The sequence below is a fragment of the Camelina sativa genome, chromosome 17 (assembly GCF_000633955.1).
Source record: "Camelina sativa cultivar DH55 chromosome 17, Cs, whole genome shotgun sequence".
Lineage (NCBI taxonomy): Eukaryota > Viridiplantae > Streptophyta > Magnoliopsida > Brassicales > Brassicaceae > Camelina > Camelina sativa.
The window spans coordinates 31000332-31018426 of NC_025701.1; the positions used below are offsets into that span (position 1 = coordinate 31000332).

General features: G+C 35.6%; 6 protein-coding genes across 8 annotated transcripts; 3 read left to right on the top strand and 3 right to left on the bottom strand.

The window, feature by feature from the left end:
- LOC104758473 (metal tolerance protein C4) lies at positions 489-4099 on the top strand. Of its 2 annotated transcripts, XM_010481349.2 has the most exons (14): positions 489-1088; positions 1200-1254; positions 1676-1808; positions 1888-1943; positions 2037-2151; positions 2239-2296; positions 2414-2532; positions 2677-2796; positions 2874-2975; positions 3070-3142; positions 3303-3370; positions 3501-3561; positions 3645-3795; positions 3907-4099. In XM_010481349.2, exons 1-13 carry the CDS (start codon positions 797-799, stop codon positions 3767-3769), a joined length of 1377 nt encoding a protein of 458 aa, XP_010479651.1. In that variant the 5' UTR covers positions 489-796; the 3' UTR covers positions 3770-3795; positions 3907-4099. The 2 variants fall into 2 exon arrangements, with proteins under 2 accessions (XP_010479651.1, XP_010479650.1); XM_010481348.2 differs by having other exon boundaries at positions 3645-4099.
- LOC104758475 (probable LRR receptor-like protein kinase At1g51890) lies at positions 4977-6753 on the top strand. The gene is made up of 6 exons (XM_010481351.1): positions 4977-5059; positions 5164-5390; positions 5468-5594; positions 5669-5731; positions 5811-6003; positions 6084-6753. The coding sequence occupies exons 1-6, from the start codon at positions 5011-5013 to the stop codon at positions 6445-6447; spliced, it is 1023 nt and encodes a 340-aa protein (XP_010479653.1). The 5' UTR covers positions 4977-5010; the 3' UTR covers positions 6448-6753.
- LOC109130243 lies at positions 6739-7969 on the bottom strand. The gene is made up of 3 exons (XM_019239724.1): positions 7918-7969; positions 7251-7830; positions 6739-7170 (listed from the first exon to the last, which is right to left on the bottom strand). Coding segments are annotated over exons 1-3 (861 nt in total). The 5' UTR covers positions 7920-7969; the 3' UTR covers positions 6739-6891.
- Positions 7993-9779, bottom strand: LOC104758474. The gene is made up of 5 exons (XM_019239725.1): positions 9527-9779; positions 9081-9234; positions 8924-8994; positions 8722-8807; positions 7993-8634 (listed from the first exon to the last, which is right to left on the bottom strand). Exons 1-5 carry the CDS (start codon positions 9626-9628, stop codon positions 8031-8033), a joined length of 1017 nt encoding a protein of 338 aa, XP_019095270.1. The 5' UTR covers positions 9629-9779; the 3' UTR covers positions 7993-8030.
- On the bottom strand, positions 13820-16507 carry LOC104758476 (exocyst complex component EXO70A1-like). Of its 2 annotated transcripts, XM_019238730.1 has the most exons (2): positions 15723-15807; positions 13820-15681 (listed from the first exon to the last, which is right to left on the bottom strand). In XM_019238730.1, exon 2 carries the CDS (start codon positions 15675-15677, stop codon positions 14031-14033), a length of 1647 nt encoding a protein of 548 aa, XP_019094275.1. In that variant the 5' UTR covers positions 15678-15681; positions 15723-15807; the 3' UTR covers positions 13820-14030. The 2 variants fall into 2 exon arrangements, with proteins under 2 accessions (XP_019094275.1, XP_010479655.1); XM_010481353.2 differs by having other exon boundaries at positions 13821-16507.
- LOC104758477 (ATP synthase subunit epsilon, mitochondrial) lies at positions 16806-18043 on the top strand. The gene is made up of 2 exons (XM_010481354.2): positions 16806-17066; positions 17756-18043. Exons 1-2 carry the CDS (start codon positions 16883-16885, stop codon positions 17782-17784), a joined length of 213 nt encoding a protein of 70 aa, XP_010479656.1. The 5' UTR covers positions 16806-16882; the 3' UTR covers positions 17785-18043.

The window sequence follows — 18095 nt, forward strand, 5'->3', positions numbered from 1 at the left end:
TGATATTATTTTAGCCAAAGGAAATTGCCAAAAAAAAAAGAAAAAAGGGAGAAAACAAAAATGGTTCTGTGCGACTGTGATTGATCCTTTGGTTTCAATGGCATAAAAGATTTTTACATAGAATTGGTGAAAGATATTTTGATTCCATACTTGTTTTTTAAAAAAAAAAAATTCTCAGAATTATGTCATCTTATCATGAAAATCTAGAATTTTTTTTTGTCATAGTTTCTTTTTTATTGTAATATATTTTTGACTTTTTCGTCTTTACCAGTTTTATAAGTCTTAAAATAACATTATAATTTTCTTTATTGATTAATTTCTGAGCTAAGCTTTGGGAAGAAAGAAATGGTTCAAAGTCGAATATTCTTATAATCTTTGTGGACAAAAAACATTATAATATCTTCAAACAATAGAAGATATTTTGATTTTCTATAATTTTGGTATTAAAATTCACTTTATTTTTTTCGTTAATTAAAAAAAAAAATAGAAAAAAGAAAGATTTTTTTTGTGTGTGTGTGCTTGTCTTCCTCAACTACATGGACAACACGCAGAGAAGAGACCTCCTCCGCCGAGCCCTATCACTGTGAAAATTATTCACCTTACCACGAACGAACTCAAAAAAATTGTTTTTTTTCCTTCTTCGCATTTCTCTTTCTTTCCCAATTTACAAAGAATCTCAATACTTCGTGACAAAGCAAAAAGCTTTCTCCTTTTTGGGAATTTTTTGTTCACTTCCCCCGGAAAAAAAAAAAAGAAAAATCCAATCTTTGCATGCTCTTATTAAGAAGACTCTGAAATGCAATCAACGCATCGGATTTTGTCTCGCCTCCTTCATTCTCCAGGAAAAGGTTATTACAGCAGAGCAAGTGTCGGCGGCTCACTTCACTTCTTCTCGTTGTTCGAAGAGAAGAAGCACGATGGGTTCGTTGTAGATACTCATCGGAGTTTTACTTCTCTTATCCGTTCAAATCCTCAATTAAGAGGGTTTCTCTCCACCAATTGTTCAAACAAAGGTCTTGTTGGTGTGCGATGTTCTGTTTCTCTCGATACGGATACTCCTTTGATTGATTCCTACTCCTCTCACCGGAGTATGTCTTCTCCTTCTCTTCCTTGACCTAAAGTCTTCATTTTTTTTTGTATTTTTTGGGATTACTTATTAGTTTGGAGAAATTTGTTTATGGGTTTTGCTTCGTGTACAGGTTTCTTCACTCGGGCGAAACAAGTGAAGAGAATTGAGATCAATGATCAACACAGGTAAGGATTCATTACTGTTTGTAATGTGAGTTGTTTACTTCGAGTGATCAAGTTGTGTATATTTGGTTCAAGAGGTTATATTGGATTCCCCCGTTAGCTAAATACATTTTGTTTACTGGTTGTTTGGGTTCCAAAAGTGGAAAATTTCACCTGTTATTGTATCCTCATGAAGTTTCATTCTGGTATTTTTGTTTTTGGTAGAATACAGTGTTAGCTAGCTTCTGTTTTTTGCGTTCAGTTTTATAGCCTTTGTTGTGCTTTAGTAGTTCTGTTACTTTGTGAAGTTCATTGAGTTAGCCAAGGGAGGTCATGAGAAGGGAACTTCTTCCATCTACCCGGTGTCCTTCTCTAGTCCCCTAGCTATATCTTTATTGGGTGTTTCTCCTAACTCCTGAGTTATGCTCCCGTGATTATTTTGCAGTCAAAGAGCTGTCACTACTGCACTATGGTGCAACTTCCTCGTGTTTTCGCTCAAGTTTGGGGTTTGGTGGACAAGTTCTAGCCATGTTATAATGGCTGAAGTAGTTCACTCCGTCGCTGATTTCGCCAACCAGGTTTGTTGCTGTCATGCTTTTCTATCCAGTTTATTATATTGACTAGGTGCAGAAAAACTGATACATATTGATGTTGTAGGCACTTCTTGCTTATGGGCTCAGTAGCTCAAGGCGTGCGCCAGATGCTCTTCATCCGTGAGTCTCTCTAGTAAATCTTGTATACTCTATGACAGAACAGCTTTCTCTTGTTTGAAGAAATCCTTAGGCCAATTTTTTTACTTTGCTCAGCTATGGTTACTCAAAAGAAAGATTTGTATGGTCCTTGATATCTGCTGTTGGCATCTTTTGCCTTGGGTCTGGTGCTACCATAGTCAATGGAGTGCAGAACTTGTGGACTTCTTCGGTAATTGGTTCTATATGATCTTTTTGGTTGTTAAATACTCCTCATACATTTTCTTGGTTGCTAATCAATTCTAACAATCTTTCTCAGCCACCTCCGAATATGGAATATGCTGCTTTGGTAATTGGTGGTTCTTTTGTAATTGAAGGTATCAACTTTTCCTGATCTTTCTGCCTCTTTGTTATGTGTACCTTTCTTGAAGTTGGTCTAGCTATGTTTCAAGCCTACATGCTGAATATTGTTTGTTAATCTGTATTTCGTAAAGGTGCTTCGCTTCTCGTTGCGATTCAGTCTGTTAAAAAAGGAGCTGCTCAAGAAGGCATGACCATAAGAGACTATATATGGCGTGGTCATGATCCTACTTCTGTTGCTGTTATGACTGAGGTATTATTACTTTATAGCTTGGACCTGATTTGAACATATATAGAAACAGAATTATGGAATGTTGTTAGAGTGAATTATTATAAAACACTGCTAAACTGTATTATGCTCTTATTTTTCCGTTAACTAACTATTGTAAATGCACAGGATGGCGCTGCAGTGGCAGGTTTGGCAATTGCTGCTGCATCTCTTGTTGCTGTTAGGATGACAGGAAATCCTATTTATGATCCTATAGGGTCAATTGTAGTCGGTAATTTACTTGGAATGGTATGTTTGTGCTCTCCTTAACTTGTTCTTTATCACTCTATACTACATATCTAAACCAAAAGTATAAATTCTACTAGGTTGCTATATTTCTCATTCAACGAAACCGACATGCCTTGATTGGAAGAGCAATGGATGATCAAGACATGAGTAAAGTTCTTAAGTTTTTAAGGAATGACACGGTATAAATTCTGCTTATCATAACTTGGAAATCTCATATATCACGACATTGACGCATATAGAGGTGGGCTCAGTATTGAATATTTTGTTGTGTAGGTTGTAGATGCCTTATATGATTGCAAAAGTGAAGTGATTGGTCCTGGATCCTTCAGATTTAAAGCTGAAATAGGTGAGTATTTTGAACTGTTTATTGCTCTCAAAGAACTGGATTGTTCCCTATACTTGAAAATATGAACGACAGAGGCAAAATCTTAGCGAGTGAAGATCATTCTATCCGGACTCCTTGAGTGATTACATTGGGCACTGTATTAATTGCTATATTCAAACAGATTTCAACGGGCAGATGGTTGTTCAAAACTATCTGAAGAGAACTGGGCGTGAAGAGTGGGCGAAACTGGTAACTAATTTTGCAGCCTTTATCTCCTAGCTGTGTCCTTTTAACTGATGAACAATCTGTTAACTACCATTAGTTAAATATGTTGTTAGTTACTTCAACATTTCTGAATATTGATGGTGTATTTACTCAGTTTCGGGAGGCCGCAAAGAATGGAGATGATTCAGCAATGCTCAAGATTATGTCAAACTATGGTACGCAAATGTCAAGTTCTACTTCTGGATTTGTCATATTTAATGTTCCATGCTTGAAAAATATACTGAGTAATCTGTTGCAGGTGAGGAAGTTGTCACGGCTTTAGGAAGCGAAGTAGACCGGTTAGAGAAAGAGATCCAAGAGCTTGTCCCTGGAATCCAGCATGTTGACATCGAAGCACACAATCCTACAGACCCATCTTTATGATCTGAAGAAACTCGCTTTATTCAAAGGTCAGATTATCGATACATTCTGATGTTCTCCATTCTCTTGGCCTCAAGAAATGGAAGCCACACGTTTGGTTGTGGTAAAAGCATGGCCTCATGAAGATATAGTGTTGCCAGGTGTGTGATTGGGCCAACTCTGCAGATGGCTTCCTCCCTCTTATCTTGTTTTTGGTGTAGAAGACTTGGAAGTCTCATGAGTGTTGACTTTATCTTCTATGCTCACACAAAAAAAAAGAAGCTTGTGGCTTGTAGAAACATTGAGATGTGATTCAGATCAATATTATTTTATATATACACAAAATTAATGTTTAGCACTTGGTAGTTTAGTGTCAGACCATTGGTGTATAGAGAACTGAATTTGATTACTGCAACATGATCAAAACAATCAATAGTTAGTTAATAGGCAGGGTAGTAAAAATTAGTTAGCATGCACATGATCCACATTATTACAATAACAAGGATGCTCCGAACATCTAGCTTTGTCACAAATCTAATTTTCCTTACCGGACCACTGAGGATTAACAATCGCTCGTGCAATCAAGTTAGCTTTCCTCGATTTCAACTTATAAGAACACACTTCAACACTTGAGAACAAGCTGCGTATTAGAAACTGCGCAGTACCGTGGCCAATTAAAAGCTTCAATAGCCGCTTCAGAATCACCTTTGCAATGGGAGATCACAAATGCGTCAGCAGCCCATAGCATTCACTTTAATTCAGGCATCATTATCTTATGTGTGTGTGTATGAGCATGGTAAAACAAGTATATGTTTCGTCAACTAATGCAGAGAAAAGAACCCATATGAACAGAGCTTTTTGTCTTAGTCAAACCAAAGAAAAAACGGAAGTTGACATTGTCTTAAAAGTTGACTTGTGCTCTTTTGCTATTTTAGCTATGGTGTTTCCCTAAGAAACGGATGAGCCAGTTGCATTCCTAGGTGATGATGAAGGGTGATGGCAGTGACAAGCCCGATTTCAAGATTTTGATATCCAGATGTTTATACCATCTTGACGGAACATTTGAAATAGATACAAGTTGTTTTGTATGTTATTTGCAGAGGGAAAACATAAATGAATATTGTATTATTTTTGTATGAGTGGAAAACGCGTAAGTTGACCCACCCGAGAAGTTGACATTGTCTTAGAGTTGACTAGCAAAAGTTCTTATGCTCTTTCGTGTGTTTATGGCCATGAACCAGATAAACCAGTTTGCATTCTAGGCGATGACGGAAGTGACAGGCCTGAGGCGTTTCGTATCAAAGTTCATTTGCTGTATGTCGAATGCACAAAGATCAAAACATTTAGGAACTTTATAGTTTTGTCCTGTAGTACCTTTCGTTTTCTTAACCATTTTTACCCAACTTTTTTCTATGTAGGTTATGCAGACGAAGAGGATTCCACTATTGAATATGAACCATATGTGTACATCCCAGCCAATAGTTACACGTATGCCGAGGTTAAAAAGATGACCAACAAGTTCAATAGAGTTCATGGCAAAGGAGGGTTTGGTGTAGTTTATCATGGTGTTTTAAACAAGCAACAAGTAGCAGTAAAGATGCTAAACCGAGCCTCCATCTATAACATTGAACAGTTTACCAAAGAGGTAGTAAACTGGATTATTCATTCTCTGAAAAAAAAATATTAGATATTCATCAGTTGAACGTTTTCTTGGTTGATCAGGTTCATGATTTTGTAAAAGTTCGTCACAAAAACTTGGTGAGCCTCATTGGTTACTGTGATGATGGTGAGCACTTGGCACTAATCTATGAATACGTCGCAAATGGAGACTTGAAAGATCAACTATCTGGTATGAACCACATTCTAGTTTTAGTATTTTCTTCAAGTTGTAAACGATAACTGCATTTGCTTTCGATGTAACAGGGAAGTTTGGTAATGTCCTTACCTGGGAAAGCAGGTTAAAAATCATCATTGGAGTAGCACAGGGTAACTTATAGCTGCAGTTCTTGAAACAGAATTTTTTCATTCATGACAGAAACTGATATTTGTAGAGTGCTTTTGACAGGTCTGGAGTATTTGCATAGCGAGTTGCGAGTCCTTCACAGATATGTTAAGCCGACAAATATCCTACTAGACGAAAACTTTGAAGCGAAACTGGCAGATTTCGGGTTGTCGAGATCCTCCCCAACTAACCCTGACATAGAGGCGTCAAATAAGATTTATGTCAAGCCTGGAAGAAATCCATACCTGCATGACACGTAAGGAACCATCTCATAACTCTTAATGGACTTGAAGGTGTTATAAACTAGTAATACTGAGTCACTTGATGATAATGCAGGTACTTCAACTCAAACCGTTTAACCAAGCGGAGCGACATTTATAGCTTTGGAATTGTTCGGTTGGAGTTGATAACCAATCAGCCTGTCATTGACAGCAACCGTGAAAGTCCTCACATTTCCACGTGGGTTGATTTAGAGGTTGAAAAAGGCAGTACTAGAGAGATTGTTGATCCCAGGCTAAACAGTGACTTTGATCCCAACTCAGTCAGTAAAGCTATGGAGATAGCACGCACTTGTGTAGCTCGTTCTTGTAATAATAGGAGACGCATGAGTCAGGTTGTTATGGAGCTCAACGAGTGTCTGGCTTTAGAGATATCTAGAACTCATGGAAGAACTGGGGAGATAAATCAAGAGAGCCATTGATCGTTGTGACCATGTTCACTAGTTCAATAATCTCAATCATTTTCATCTCTTCATGATCCAAAAACATTTACATGAACGTACATTGCATTGTTCTAGTATGGTTGCTGCATTTTCTCCATTTTACAGTTTTAAATTTTCAGTAATATTTGAACAGTAAAACTGTTTCCCTGTATCCTCTGTGTTCCTCCTTTGACTACGACATGAAAAGTATGTAAAAAGTATGAAACAATAGATTAAAATTGTAACTTATAGAGTTCTCTTTCCTAAACAAGACAACCCCAATGAGAATACTGGACTAAAATCAAATCGGTATTGAGCTAAACTTATCAATATTAAACAACCGGAAACCCCCAGGTAACTAGATTGGCTTACACTTTAGTGACAAGACTCTTTTCAAGGATTTTGGTTTCAAGATCACATTGACAAAACATTTCCCTCATAAGTTCAGCAAAAACATGAATACGCCAAATGGTTCTTCTTTGAGATGTAGGGAGAGATGTAATCAGTAGAACGACCAGATGTTCCTGAGATCTCTGCTGGAACAAGAACTTGAGGCTTGCCTAATGCTATCCTTTTTCCAACTGTATTGGCGTAAAACAGACCAGGAATGGCTGGCACAAATACATCACTCCTTGAACTTATGTAGAAGTCAATAACATTTTCATATTCAGAATTTTCTAATTCAAGGTACTTCGATTTCTTATCTGACGGCATTATCGACTCCTATATTTTTCAGAAACAAAAGATCAAGATTAGCATATGGGTGACAACTTCAGAGACTAAACAATGAAAGATTTACGCACCTTAGTATATGTTTTCGGGAAAATGTCCTTAAGAATATTGAGGCTGCTCTCCCATCTTGGCTGAGTCAGATATATAGTTGTATCACTGTCAAATCCAAGCTTCCTCAAGAACAATGCAATCTCCTGTGCGTTGTAACAGGTTTTGGATCCCACAGCACCTGCTTCATGGCAATTTTTCTTTTCAAGTATCTCAACCCTCAAGTCTATGGCTAGGAAACGGCCACCGGATTTCTTGCTATGTGTCTTCAGCCGCTGAATCATAGATTCAACCAAATCATTCACTGCAGGTTGCAACTCCAAGGAACCAAACATTGCCAAACAAGAGACAGGGTCAGTTTCAGCACCCTGCGAAGACTTCCTCAAGTTCACCGTAGGGAAATAGGTTGTAACTCTTATGTTCCCTTTTGATTTGAAGATGGGGTCAATATGCTCCTTGATGTAATCTTCTGCAACTCGGGTAGGAACCTTGACAATGGCTATATCTCTTAGAGATACATGGCTCGGCAGTTTTCTTACAACTTTGACGACGCTTTCCAAGCTTTTAATAAGTTTGTCCACATCATAGATATCATCAAAGTTCCTGGTCAAGCATTACGAATGTGTTCATAAACCTTAAAGAAACACACAATTTGACGAAACCAAAATGCTTAATACAAAAACCACTAACATTTCATCTCCAGGTTTGCTTCCTCTTATATCGGGAAGCACTAGAGTTGCTCCAAGATNATATTTTTCAGAAACAAAAGATCAAGATTAGCATATGGGTGACAACTTCAGAGACTAAACAATGAAAGATTTACGCACCTTAGTATATGTTTTCGGGAAAATGTCCTTAAGAATATTGAGGCTGCTCTCCCATCTTGGCTGAGTCAGATATATAGTTGTATCACTGTCAAATCCAAGCTTCCTCAAGAACAATGCAATCTCCTGTGCGTTGTAACAGGTTTTGGATCCCACAGCACCTGCTTCATGACAATTTTTCTTTTCAAGTATCTCAACCCTCAAGTCTATGGCTAGGAAACGGCCACCGGATTTCTTGCTGTGTGTCTTCAGCCGCTGAATCATAGATTCAACCAAATCATTCACTGCAGGTTGCAACTCCAAGGAACCAAACATTGCCAAACAAGAGACAGGGTCAGTTTCAGCACCCTGCGAAGACTTCCTCAAGTTCACCGTAGGGAAATAGGTTGTAACTCTTATGTTCCCTTTTGATTTGAAGATGGGGTCAATATGCTCCTTGATGTAATCTTCTGCAACTCGGGTAGGAACCTTGACAATGGCTATATCTCTTAGAGATACATGGCTCGGCAGTTTTCTTACAACTTTGACGACGCTTTCCAAGCTTTTAATAAGTTTGTCCACATCATAGATATCATCAAAGTTCCTGGTCAAGCATTACGAATGTGTTCATAAACCTTAAAGAAACACACAATTTGACGAAACCAAAATGCTTAATACAAAAACCACTAACATTTCATCTCCAGGTTTGCTTCCTCTTATATCGGGAAGCACTAGAGTTGCTCCAAGATGCTTTGCCACCATCACGGCATCGGTAATCTAAACAAGATGGTAAAGTCAAACAACAAAAAAACATCAGTGGAAAGATAAGAACATATGTCTAAAGGAAATTCAGATTGAATTCACAGAATTGAAATTTTACATATAAAGGATACCTGAGAGACATGGTACTCAGGACCATTGGTTAAGGAGAATGTAACATAACCCTTGGATGATACTGCTTCATCTGCAACACCAGAAGAAGCATTAACACACAACAAACCAAAAACTACAAGAGAACATAAATAAGATAACTAATCTGAGGGAACATACCAGATTGGGAAATGGACCAACAAGGTTTAAGTTCATGGCTATCCTCCATCCAAGGTCCATTAGTCACACCTTGAATAGCTCTAACGAGTCCATCTTCAACAGCTACTTTTGATCCCTTGAATTCAATATCATGTGCATCTCCTTGAACTTTCTCCTGTAAACCCCCCACAAAACACAAAAGCAGAACTTGAGATTTCAAAGCTACCAATAGAATCAAAAAAGCTTGAAACTTTCACAATCAATATAGATGAAAAAAAACAGCTGAATCGATCGTTCTCTCCAAAGTCTGAGCCTTTATGATCAATACAATCCAAATTCGATCCAAAATGAATAAAAGATAGGTTCTTTTTTTGTTTCAATTGGGATTGAGGGTTGTATAAAACAAGATCTGCTTCTCAAAGAATTAAGCTCAGTCACTATCGCAGGTGGGTGGGGTTAGGGATTACCTGAAGAGCATCGAAGTAATCTCTATGAAGCATTTGTCCAAGCATCACAAACATGGTAATGGTGAGAATCCCAGCCACCACTTGCCTCAAATCCACACCCATTTCTTCTTCTTACAAACACTCTCCTCTCCTCCTTCTCTCTCTCGAAAAGAGCAATGGGTTTTTCCAAGGGTTTCACGGAAACTGAGGAGAATTTACAGATCGTTAATAAAAAGGAAAAAAAAATTAGAAAAAAAAAAAAAAAAAAAGAGACAAGATTTTTTTCACAAATCTGTGATGATTTTGTCAAAAGACACTTCCTTTTTCTTAATTTTATTTTTATTATATTTACTTGTCAGTGTTCTCAAGTGACGTCTCTCTGCCTTAAAACACAGCCACCGACACTCTCGCCGTCAATTCTGGTATTTAACCCAACTGGTTTATTTTATTAACCGGATTTTAATGTCATTTAACCGGATTTTAATGTCAGTTAACCGGACTTGTACCGTATCGAACCAAAATTAGTAAACAAAAATCTCATCTTTTTTTACTTACCGAAGTGGTGGTGGTGGTTTTGAATCTTTTGAGTTTTGATATTCTTCAATTAAATAACTTAAATTAAATCTGGAATAATTAGTCGCATTGTTTATGTTTTCCTTAATTGATTTGTCGTTTTCTACAAATTAATTAGATTATCAAATTTTAAGGAATATAATAATGATTCATTTAATTGTATTTACTGTATATTTTTCAAATTTATTGATTAAAATTTGACAAGTGACTTGCCCAGTTGCCACACTATTGATTACTGTCTCTATTGATTACTGTCTGACTTTATTAAGCGTTTTTTGCATTACTGACGAGTACAATTAAGTTTTTTTGTTGTTGTTGGTTTTAAAAGTAGGTTCCGTTAGGAGATATTTCTAAATTCTAATTAAATGTTAATATCAGTTGTGCAGAGAGTAGTGTCAGTAATCTTTTCTTTTTTTGTTAATACTTCCTCCGTTTCATATTAAGAGTCATTTTAGACTCTAAATTTTGTTTCAAAATAAGTGTCATTTTGTATTTCCAATGTAAATGTTTGGTAAATTTTCCAATTTTATCCCTACTGATTTAATATATTAACCAATAGAAAAATTGTATACTATATTAATAAGGAGTATGATAGAAAATTTAATAATTTTCTTAATATGTGTGAAAAATCCTAAAACGACACTTAATATGAAACAGAGGGAGTAATAAGTCACATTGTTTATTATGTTTTCCTTAATTGATTTGTCGTTTTTCTGCAAATTAAATTAATTTATCACATTTTAAGGAATATAATAATGATTCATTTAATTGTATTTACTGTATATTTGTCAAATTTATTGATTAAAATTTGACAAGTGACTTGCCCAGTTGCCACACTATTGATTACTGTCTCTAGACCCTATGGAGTATTAAGCGTTTTTTGCATTACTGACGAATGGAGTACAATTATGCTCTTTTTTGGTTGTTGGTTTTAAAAGTATACGAGATATTTATAATTAAATGTTAATAAATGATCAGTTTTGCAGAGACTAGTGTCAGTAATCTTTTTTTTGGTCATGATATTATAAAACATAAAAGAATACGAACAACAAAAAATTCCCGAATCTAAAGTCTAAAAAAAAAATTAAATCAACGAACAACAAAAAATTCCTAGAAGCAGAAAGCAAAATCAAAAGAAAAAATACAAAGTAAATAACTTCAATCCGAAAAAGACAAACCCTTAAACTAAGAATATAAACAACAAGATATAACCCTTACACAACATACTAGTTTCAAGATGCAAGAATAGCCCTTCTCTCCAACCACCTACAGATGAGATTTATCAATGATGTTGATGGCTAATCCAAAACTAATATTAACCACTTCCTATCATGAAGAAAATCAATCTCTAGAAATAGAACCAAAGTTTTCATAACCCGCCAAGCAAGGACCCGAAATGCTTTCAAATGAGATGATGACGACAACAACGTCCAAAATCGTCTATTTAAAAGCCTTATAAAACACAATCAGATATAAACAAATATGCAAAGTAAGAACAAGGAGCAAAGCCTAGCAACTCGATAAAACTGAGCTCGAACAAGCACAATGATGAAATGAAGAAGCTATTAACCACAACAAACAAACAACCATGAGAATAACCAACTGCACACAACAAAAGCTAGCATATCTCTAAACAAAACAAAGCCTAAACTTAAAAAGGGAAACATTCTTATGGAAATCAAAGTCTAGAAAAGTAGACCAAAGGTGATGGGCAAGACAATAGCTGGGCGGATAAAATGCAATCCTTGCTTTAGCCACAAATGATTAGGAAATCGTTATAAAAACTATATAAATAAAATAAAGAATCCATATTTTTATTAAAAAATAGATTACATTATTACATATCATTGATAAAACTTATAACAAATATATAACGCATAAAGTCACAAAATTTGTGAGTAGTAGTTGACTCAAAAAAAATTCTATAACAAACAGTAGCTTGATTTAAAACCTTTACAATTATTCTTTTATAAATGTATAATTACTCTTAAAAAACAAGTCTTGTGAAAATTAAAAAAAAAAGTATAATTATATGAATTACTTGTCAAATTTCCTTAACCATTTTCTATTTTTAAGCAAAAAGGTAATTTTCCTTGTAATATATATATATATATAAATCTCTTACACAACAAAAATATATTTTATAATATATCTCATACCTACTTAATTTATATTATTGTCATTTAATAAGAGATTTAGTACATATTTTATCCAATATAAAATGCATGTTGAAGTTCAAATTAATCATAAAAGCTGTTTTACATTAATTTTATTATATAAAATTGCAGTTATCTTTCAATGTAATGTCTTTTATTTATAAGTTAAAACCTAAGAAAAAAAATTGAAAAGGTAAGTATTTTGTTAAAGTTAATTAGTTTTTATTTGTATTTTTGGTCAAAGGCTAGTGATATTAGATTTAATTATAATTATATTTGAAATTTTTATTGAAGATTATGTAATTTTTTCTTAAGTGTTGGATATTATATTTGAATATACAATAAAATTGTTGTCTTAGAGTTTAAAATTTCATATAAATTTTTTACAAGATATATATAATTAGTTAAAAATAATAACTAAATTCTTTTACTAAACTAATTTATCTTAATCTTTTATTGATACTGGTATTAAAGTATCGCAGGTTATTTTCAAATATTGTAATGAAAATTTTGTGTGACAAATAATATTTATTGGAAGTTTAGAATTATAATATTGATTGATAGTTCAAATCCTTGATTTTGAAAACTACCATGGCAAATAGTTCACTTTAAGTACACAATTAAAAAAAATTGCTTGTGAGTTAAATTTAATTTTTGGTATGATTAGTGAACTTTTTTTCTAAGCTGGAATTTGTTAATTTTGGTTATACAGAAGTTAAAGAACCGGAAGAGAAGATTATCATATTTGATTTAGAGTTTAATAGTGAGACAATAGTAGAGTTTGGTGCTATTAGTGTTATCCTTCACCTGCCCCGAAGTATGTTATTGATACTCGCTCTTATGTCGAACAAAAATTAATGATGTCTAGTGTTATCCTATTATTTGGTTCCTTTAAAACTCCGTTTGTAAGTTGAATTAGTGTCTTAGAAAATTAAGGATGATAACTATAATGATGAAATCGTCTTTATATAGTGTAGTACACAATATAAAAAAGCTCATTAATATGTTCTTGGAAACACTTTTCTCAAAAATTAAATACGTTAGCAATCGATAAAGACGAAAAAGTTTAGTGATTTGTGTTTAACTGTCATCGTTGTGTTGCTATGAAGATTCAAACTAGTACATAATGAAGAGTTCGTTGATACATATGATAAATACAGCAACATCAAAATTCAAAAGTAGTATAAATAAGGCAAATTTTGCCAAGCTACATAAATCATAAATATGATTCGAGCTTCAGGGTATTATGAACTAATTAGATCCATCCAACTACATTTCTCAAGTCCTTTGCATTCTGAATAAAATTTCAAACTCTTTTAAAGCCCACTCTATGAATAGACAACATGGCCCATATGTGGCCCATCTGCTTTCTGCTGCCTGCCACTCTATATGATTTCACGGTGATCTAGTCGTCGGTCGGAGCCGTCGTTGACTGCAACCAACACTATCCCTTTCCGCCGGAGATTTTTGAGGAAAAATCACGAACCTTTCCTCCGTTAGAACTCTGTTCGCCTATACCCACGACCAGGAACACTCTCGTCCGTTCTTGCCTCTCAACAAGGTTCGCTCTTTAGAAGTTGCAAATCTTTTTCTTGGTTGCAAATTCAAATGATCTAATTCGTTAGAACAGCTTGTGTAATTGTATCATTAGTCATTCACAATTCCACACTACAACAACCAATCTATTACCTTGTTGTTATGTCACATACACAAATACAAATACACAACTCTTTTAAGTTAAGCTAAGTTATACCAAGAAATGAGTGTAGTTTCGACCCCTGTCTTGTCTGAGTACATCATATAGCTTCTAATGTCGAGTGAGAATTCTGAGTAATCCCCAAATCCATCACTTTGTTCACAAAGTTAGAATACTGGTTTCTCTTCTCTGTTTCTTCTTCTCTCCTTTGAAACATTGTAGTCAGCTTCATCTCTAAACCCTTTGGAGTGTAATACAAATGCTTATTACTATCACTCGTAGGATCTTCTTCGGCTAGAAGCATTATGTAACTTTGTAGGTAGCTCTTGTATCTTGGCACAACCGTTCTTACCATTGCTTGACATATCTTCCATCTCAGCTTGTCATCCTCAACTACCCAATTTGATTGCTTTGTATATATCTCATCAAAACCTTTAGAAAAGTCTTGTAATGTTCGTTTGATAGACTCACGGGCTCGTTTTCTTTTCACAGCAGATGATGATGATGAAGAAGTGGTTTGAGCTTTGTTGGTGAGTAGAGACAAGAGGTTTCCCCAGCTTTCTTTGACATATAGTGCGGCGTAATAGTCTCTGTACTGCTCGTGTGCGTTTAGCCAAGACTCTCCCATCATTTCCCCGAGATGAGTCTCTCTCAAACCGCAGAAATGGGAGTGGTTGTTCATCATAAAGATGCAAGAAAGAGCGGTGTCTTTGTTTGAACTCGACCATGCGTCCAAGTTCAAAGCAATCTCTCTCAGTATGTTGTAGATGTGACCTGTGAGAATCTCTTCTTGATACTTTGCTTTTTTCCAGCCCAAATCTATCTCGAGAATCTTCGACAGGATTGGCTTGTTGTTGCTCCCAAGTAGCTTGTTGCAATACTCAGTGACAACACTAACAAGCCTTGGGACACCGGCATCAAGCAGAGGACAGTTTGGTCTTTGTAGCTCCACCTGACAAGGTAACTCCCAGAAGATCTCGCAGACACCTTTAACGAGATTGCTAATAAGCTCCCGTGTAACTCTGCGTATCTCTGAGCATTGTTCCCCTTGAAACAGCTGGTTAAACTCTATCCTGATGTTGTCCATTGTAGAGAAACAATCTAAGAGCTTTAGCAGCTTTGGTGGATCTTTCTTGCATTTGCTGATTCTTGATCCAAATCTGAGAAGCGACAAGATTCCTGAATTTGAAGCTATTTTTCCAAAGCAACGCAAGGGAACATCTTCTCCAACATCTTCAAATACGTCATAGCAGAGCTTACTCTCAACCTCATAGATCTCTTTCACGGCTATCTCCATATGCAATCTCCATTGATCTATATCGCCTTCAATATCATGTACATTATCAGCTTCTGTGATTGTTCTCTCGAGATAATCAATCTCAAGCCGTTTCTGAATGACCTTTGTGCGGACTTTGATGTAAACAGGTACACATTTTCTCAACTGTGTGTGAGCATGTAATCTCTTGATGATGGCCTGCAAGTTTCTCAAGTTGTCTTCAGACAAGACCTGCTCCTCTTCCAAAATCCTCTTGAATTCTGTTCTGAGATTCTTCAGCGCTGTGTAAAGAATCCCTCCTTTGAGATAAGCACGAGGCTCGGTCATTTGCAGTTCCCGGAGAAGCTCAATGGAAGTCTTGAACCGTAAACCGCAAGGATGATCTTCAGGCATTCCCTTTTCTGTCAGGTACTCGATTGTCTCTTCGAGCCAATTAAGAGCAAGAACACAGCTACTGGAGAGAAGCTTCATTGCTTCTCCAAGACGTTTAACTTCTGAAACATAACCAAGGACTTCATCAGAGGACATGAGAGAGATCTCGAGTTCTTGAACCGAAGTAAAGACTCTCAAAACAGCGGATATAGGAGCAATGGTGTGACGGATGTGATCAGAGAAAGGAGAACATCGCCATTTCTCTACTTTAACATCAGCTTCCAAAGACGACAACTCGTGATTGATTTCTTCAAGCTTGGATCCGGTCTTGTTTAGAACCAAGGAAAAAGTTTCTGATTTCTCCATCTCACTCTTTAGTAAACTTCTCATTGCTTTAAGTCTCTCAAGCCTCTTTGCTTCAGCCATTGTTGTTTTGCTGCTTGCTTAACTCAGTAGAGGACATACGCTTCAACAACTATATATATTGGATTTGGTAACAGTCCTAAGAAGATATAAACCAAATTTCTTACCAAACCCACCAAAACAAGCAAATTACTACTAGTGCTTCTTCTGTAAACCAATACAACATTCAGAAATTGATCTTTGAGAAAAAGACAAAGATATGTTTTACATTTAAATTAATTAACGTAAAAGCAAAATCCAAAGTCTTGTTTTATTTGTTAGTCAGCTCAACCATCTTTATCTGAAACTAAACAGCTTCCATCTCTTTTCCCCCCCTTCAGTTTGATCATCTGACCATCTCTGTTTTGTATTTAATATTAACTTTGAAAAAAACTACAAAACGAAACAAAACAAACAATTGCAAGACACTTTACACGAAATTATCAAAGACAGATACACGAAACTCATTCTACCTGAAAATGAGAATAAGTTTCAGTAATTTCGTGGAGCCTCCCGGAAGATAATTTGTTTTTTTTAATCTTAATTCCTATGTTTATGTAACTTCACTTAAATTTCTATTGCCCAATTAAGAAATTAAAATAGCAAATCTGTGGTTTGGCTCAGTCTTCGCGTATACTCCAAGAAACAATGATAAAAAAACACAAATCAAAAAAAGTTCTGAGAGCTTTTCTCAGTAGATAAAAGTTGGATAGAAAGATTTGTTGTTTGTGAGTTACATAATGGGCCTATTCTTTGCTTTGACTAAGCCCAATGGGCCTAATATGTGTTAGGGGTTATTAGGGCACATAACAGAGATAACCAGTCTCTCTCTCTCATTACGCGAATTTCTCCATTTCTCAGAAACAGAAAGGAACGAAAGGAAGAGAGAGATCTGATCGGAGATGGCATCAACTGCGGCGGTTCCGTTCTGGAGAGCGGCTGGTATGACTTACATTACTTATTCAAACATCTGTGCGAATCTGGTGAGGAATTGTCTCAAGGAGCCACACAGAGCTGAATCACTAGCTCGCGAGAAGGTTCACTTCTCTCTCTCCAAATGGGCTGATGGAAAGGCTCAGAAACCTGGTGAGTTTTCTCGATTCCTTTTATTTTCTTTTGGATCTGTGATTTTTGGGGAGTAATTTGTTTTGGACTTTCGTAGATTGAGATATCTGATTTTTGTTGTAGATCCTTTTGGGAAAGCTATTGACTTTATGAGAAAATGTTTCATTTTAAGATAAGAAAGTTTTAGACTTGAGTAATCTCCATTGATTTTGCTTAACCTAACCTCTGGGTCTTGATTTGATCAATTTCAATACTGTTCTCATAAGTTGCTGTTATATCCACTTGTTTCAATTTAGAAGATTTGTGGATAAATAAAGTTTCAAAATTGACTAATCTCCATTGATTTTGCTTAACCATTCCTCTGGGTCTGGATTTGATCAATTTCAATACTATCCTTCCTCATAAGTTGATGTTATATATATCCAATTGTTGATTTCTCGATTAGTTAGCCTCAGAACTAGTAGGTTTTGTGAGGCATGAAGCAGATGAACCATGACTGTGTATTCATAGATGTCCCTTGTGTCAAAACCTTGTATGAAGATGATTTGGAATCTTGCATTTTGATGTCTTCTGTGTCTGTCTGTCTGTAGGCGATGATTTTGTTGTTTTTTAGATTGAGTCTATCTGAAAATGTATCAGCTTTCTACTTCTCTTGTTCACCCATTTTTATCTAACGTTTTTTTCACAATGGTTTTGTTGTTTCTTGACAGTTTTGCGCTCAGACGCACCTGCAGTTTGAGACTTTACATTTGATGAACAAGTTTGAGCTACTGATGTGCCTAAAGAAATGCAAGAAACTGTGTTACCAAAGCTTTTTTTCTTTTAAACTTCTTCTTTTTATTGTTAGCAATGGAGGTTGAGTGAGAGAGAGAGAGAGACTCATTCCAATCATAAATAATCAAAACACTGTGGGCTTGTGTGTTTCGTTTCTTGTTTTTCATCTATTCTCTTTTCAATTTTTTGTATGCAAAAAATAACCAAAAAGCATTTGAAGACTTGCTCTCATGGGTAAAAATAAACAATGTATATCTGATCGATTGCTATACAGAA

What these genes read in the sequence shown, in the direction of transcription:
- LOC104758474 (XM_019239725.1), bottom strand. Translation starts at nt 9,628, where the DNA reads ATGGGTGTGGATTTGAGGCAAGTGGTGGCTGGGATTCTCACCATTACC. An exon ending in ATTACTTCGATGCTCTTCAG is followed by an intron (nt 9,235 to 9,526) that starts GTAATCCCTAAC and finishes GGGGGTTTACAG; the next exon opens with GAGAAAGTTCAAGGAGATGC. An exon ending in AGCAAACCTGGAGATGAAAT is followed by an intron (nt 8,635 to 8,721) that starts GTTAGTGGTTTT and finishes ATGCTTGACCAG; the next exon opens with GAACTTTGATGATATCTATG.
- LOC104758476 (XM_010481353.2), bottom strand. Translation starts at nt 16,004, where the DNA reads ATGGCTGAAGCAAAGAGGCTTGAGAGACTTAAAGCAATGAGAAGTTTA.
- LOC104758477 (XM_010481354.2), top strand. Translation starts at nt 16,883, where the DNA reads ATGGCATCAACTGCGGCGGTTCCGTTCTGGAGAGCGGCTGGTATGACT. An exon ending in TGGAAAGGCTCAGAAACCTG is followed by an intron (nt 17,067 to 17,755) that starts GTGAGTTTTCTC and finishes GTTTCTTGACAG; the next exon opens with TTTTGCGCTCAGACGCACCT.
- LOC104758473 (XM_010481348.2), top strand. Translation starts at nt 797, where the DNA reads ATGCAATCAACGCATCGGATTTTGTCTCGCCTCCTTCATTCTCCAGGA. An exon ending in GAGATCAATGATCAACACAG is followed by an intron (nt 1,255 to 1,675) that starts GTAAGGATTCAT and finishes ATTATTTTGCAG; the next exon opens with TCAAAGAGCTGTCACTACTG. An exon ending in AGTTTTTAAGGAATGACACG is followed by an intron (nt 2,976 to 3,069) that starts GTATAAATTCTG and finishes TTTGTTGTGTAG; the next exon opens with GTTGTAGATGCCTTATATGA.
- LOC109130243 (XM_019239724.1), bottom strand. An exon ending in TCCCGAAAACATATACTAAG is followed by an intron (nt 7,171 to 7,250) that starts GTGCGTAAATCT and finishes TGAAAAATATAG; the next exon opens with GAGTCGATAATGCCGTCAGA.
- LOC104758475 (XM_010481351.1), top strand. Translation starts at nt 5,011, where the DNA reads ATGACGGAAGTGACAGGCCTGAGGCGTTTCGTATCAAAGTTCATTTGC. An exon ending in TTGAACAGTTTACCAAAGAG is followed by an intron (nt 5,391 to 5,467) that starts GTAGTAAACTGG and finishes TTGGTTGATCAG; the next exon opens with GTTCATGATTTTGTAAAAGT. An exon ending in CATCATTGGAGTAGCACAGG is followed by an intron (nt 5,732 to 5,810) that starts GTAACTTATAGC and finishes TGCTTTTGACAG; the next exon opens with GTCTGGAGTATTTGCATAGC.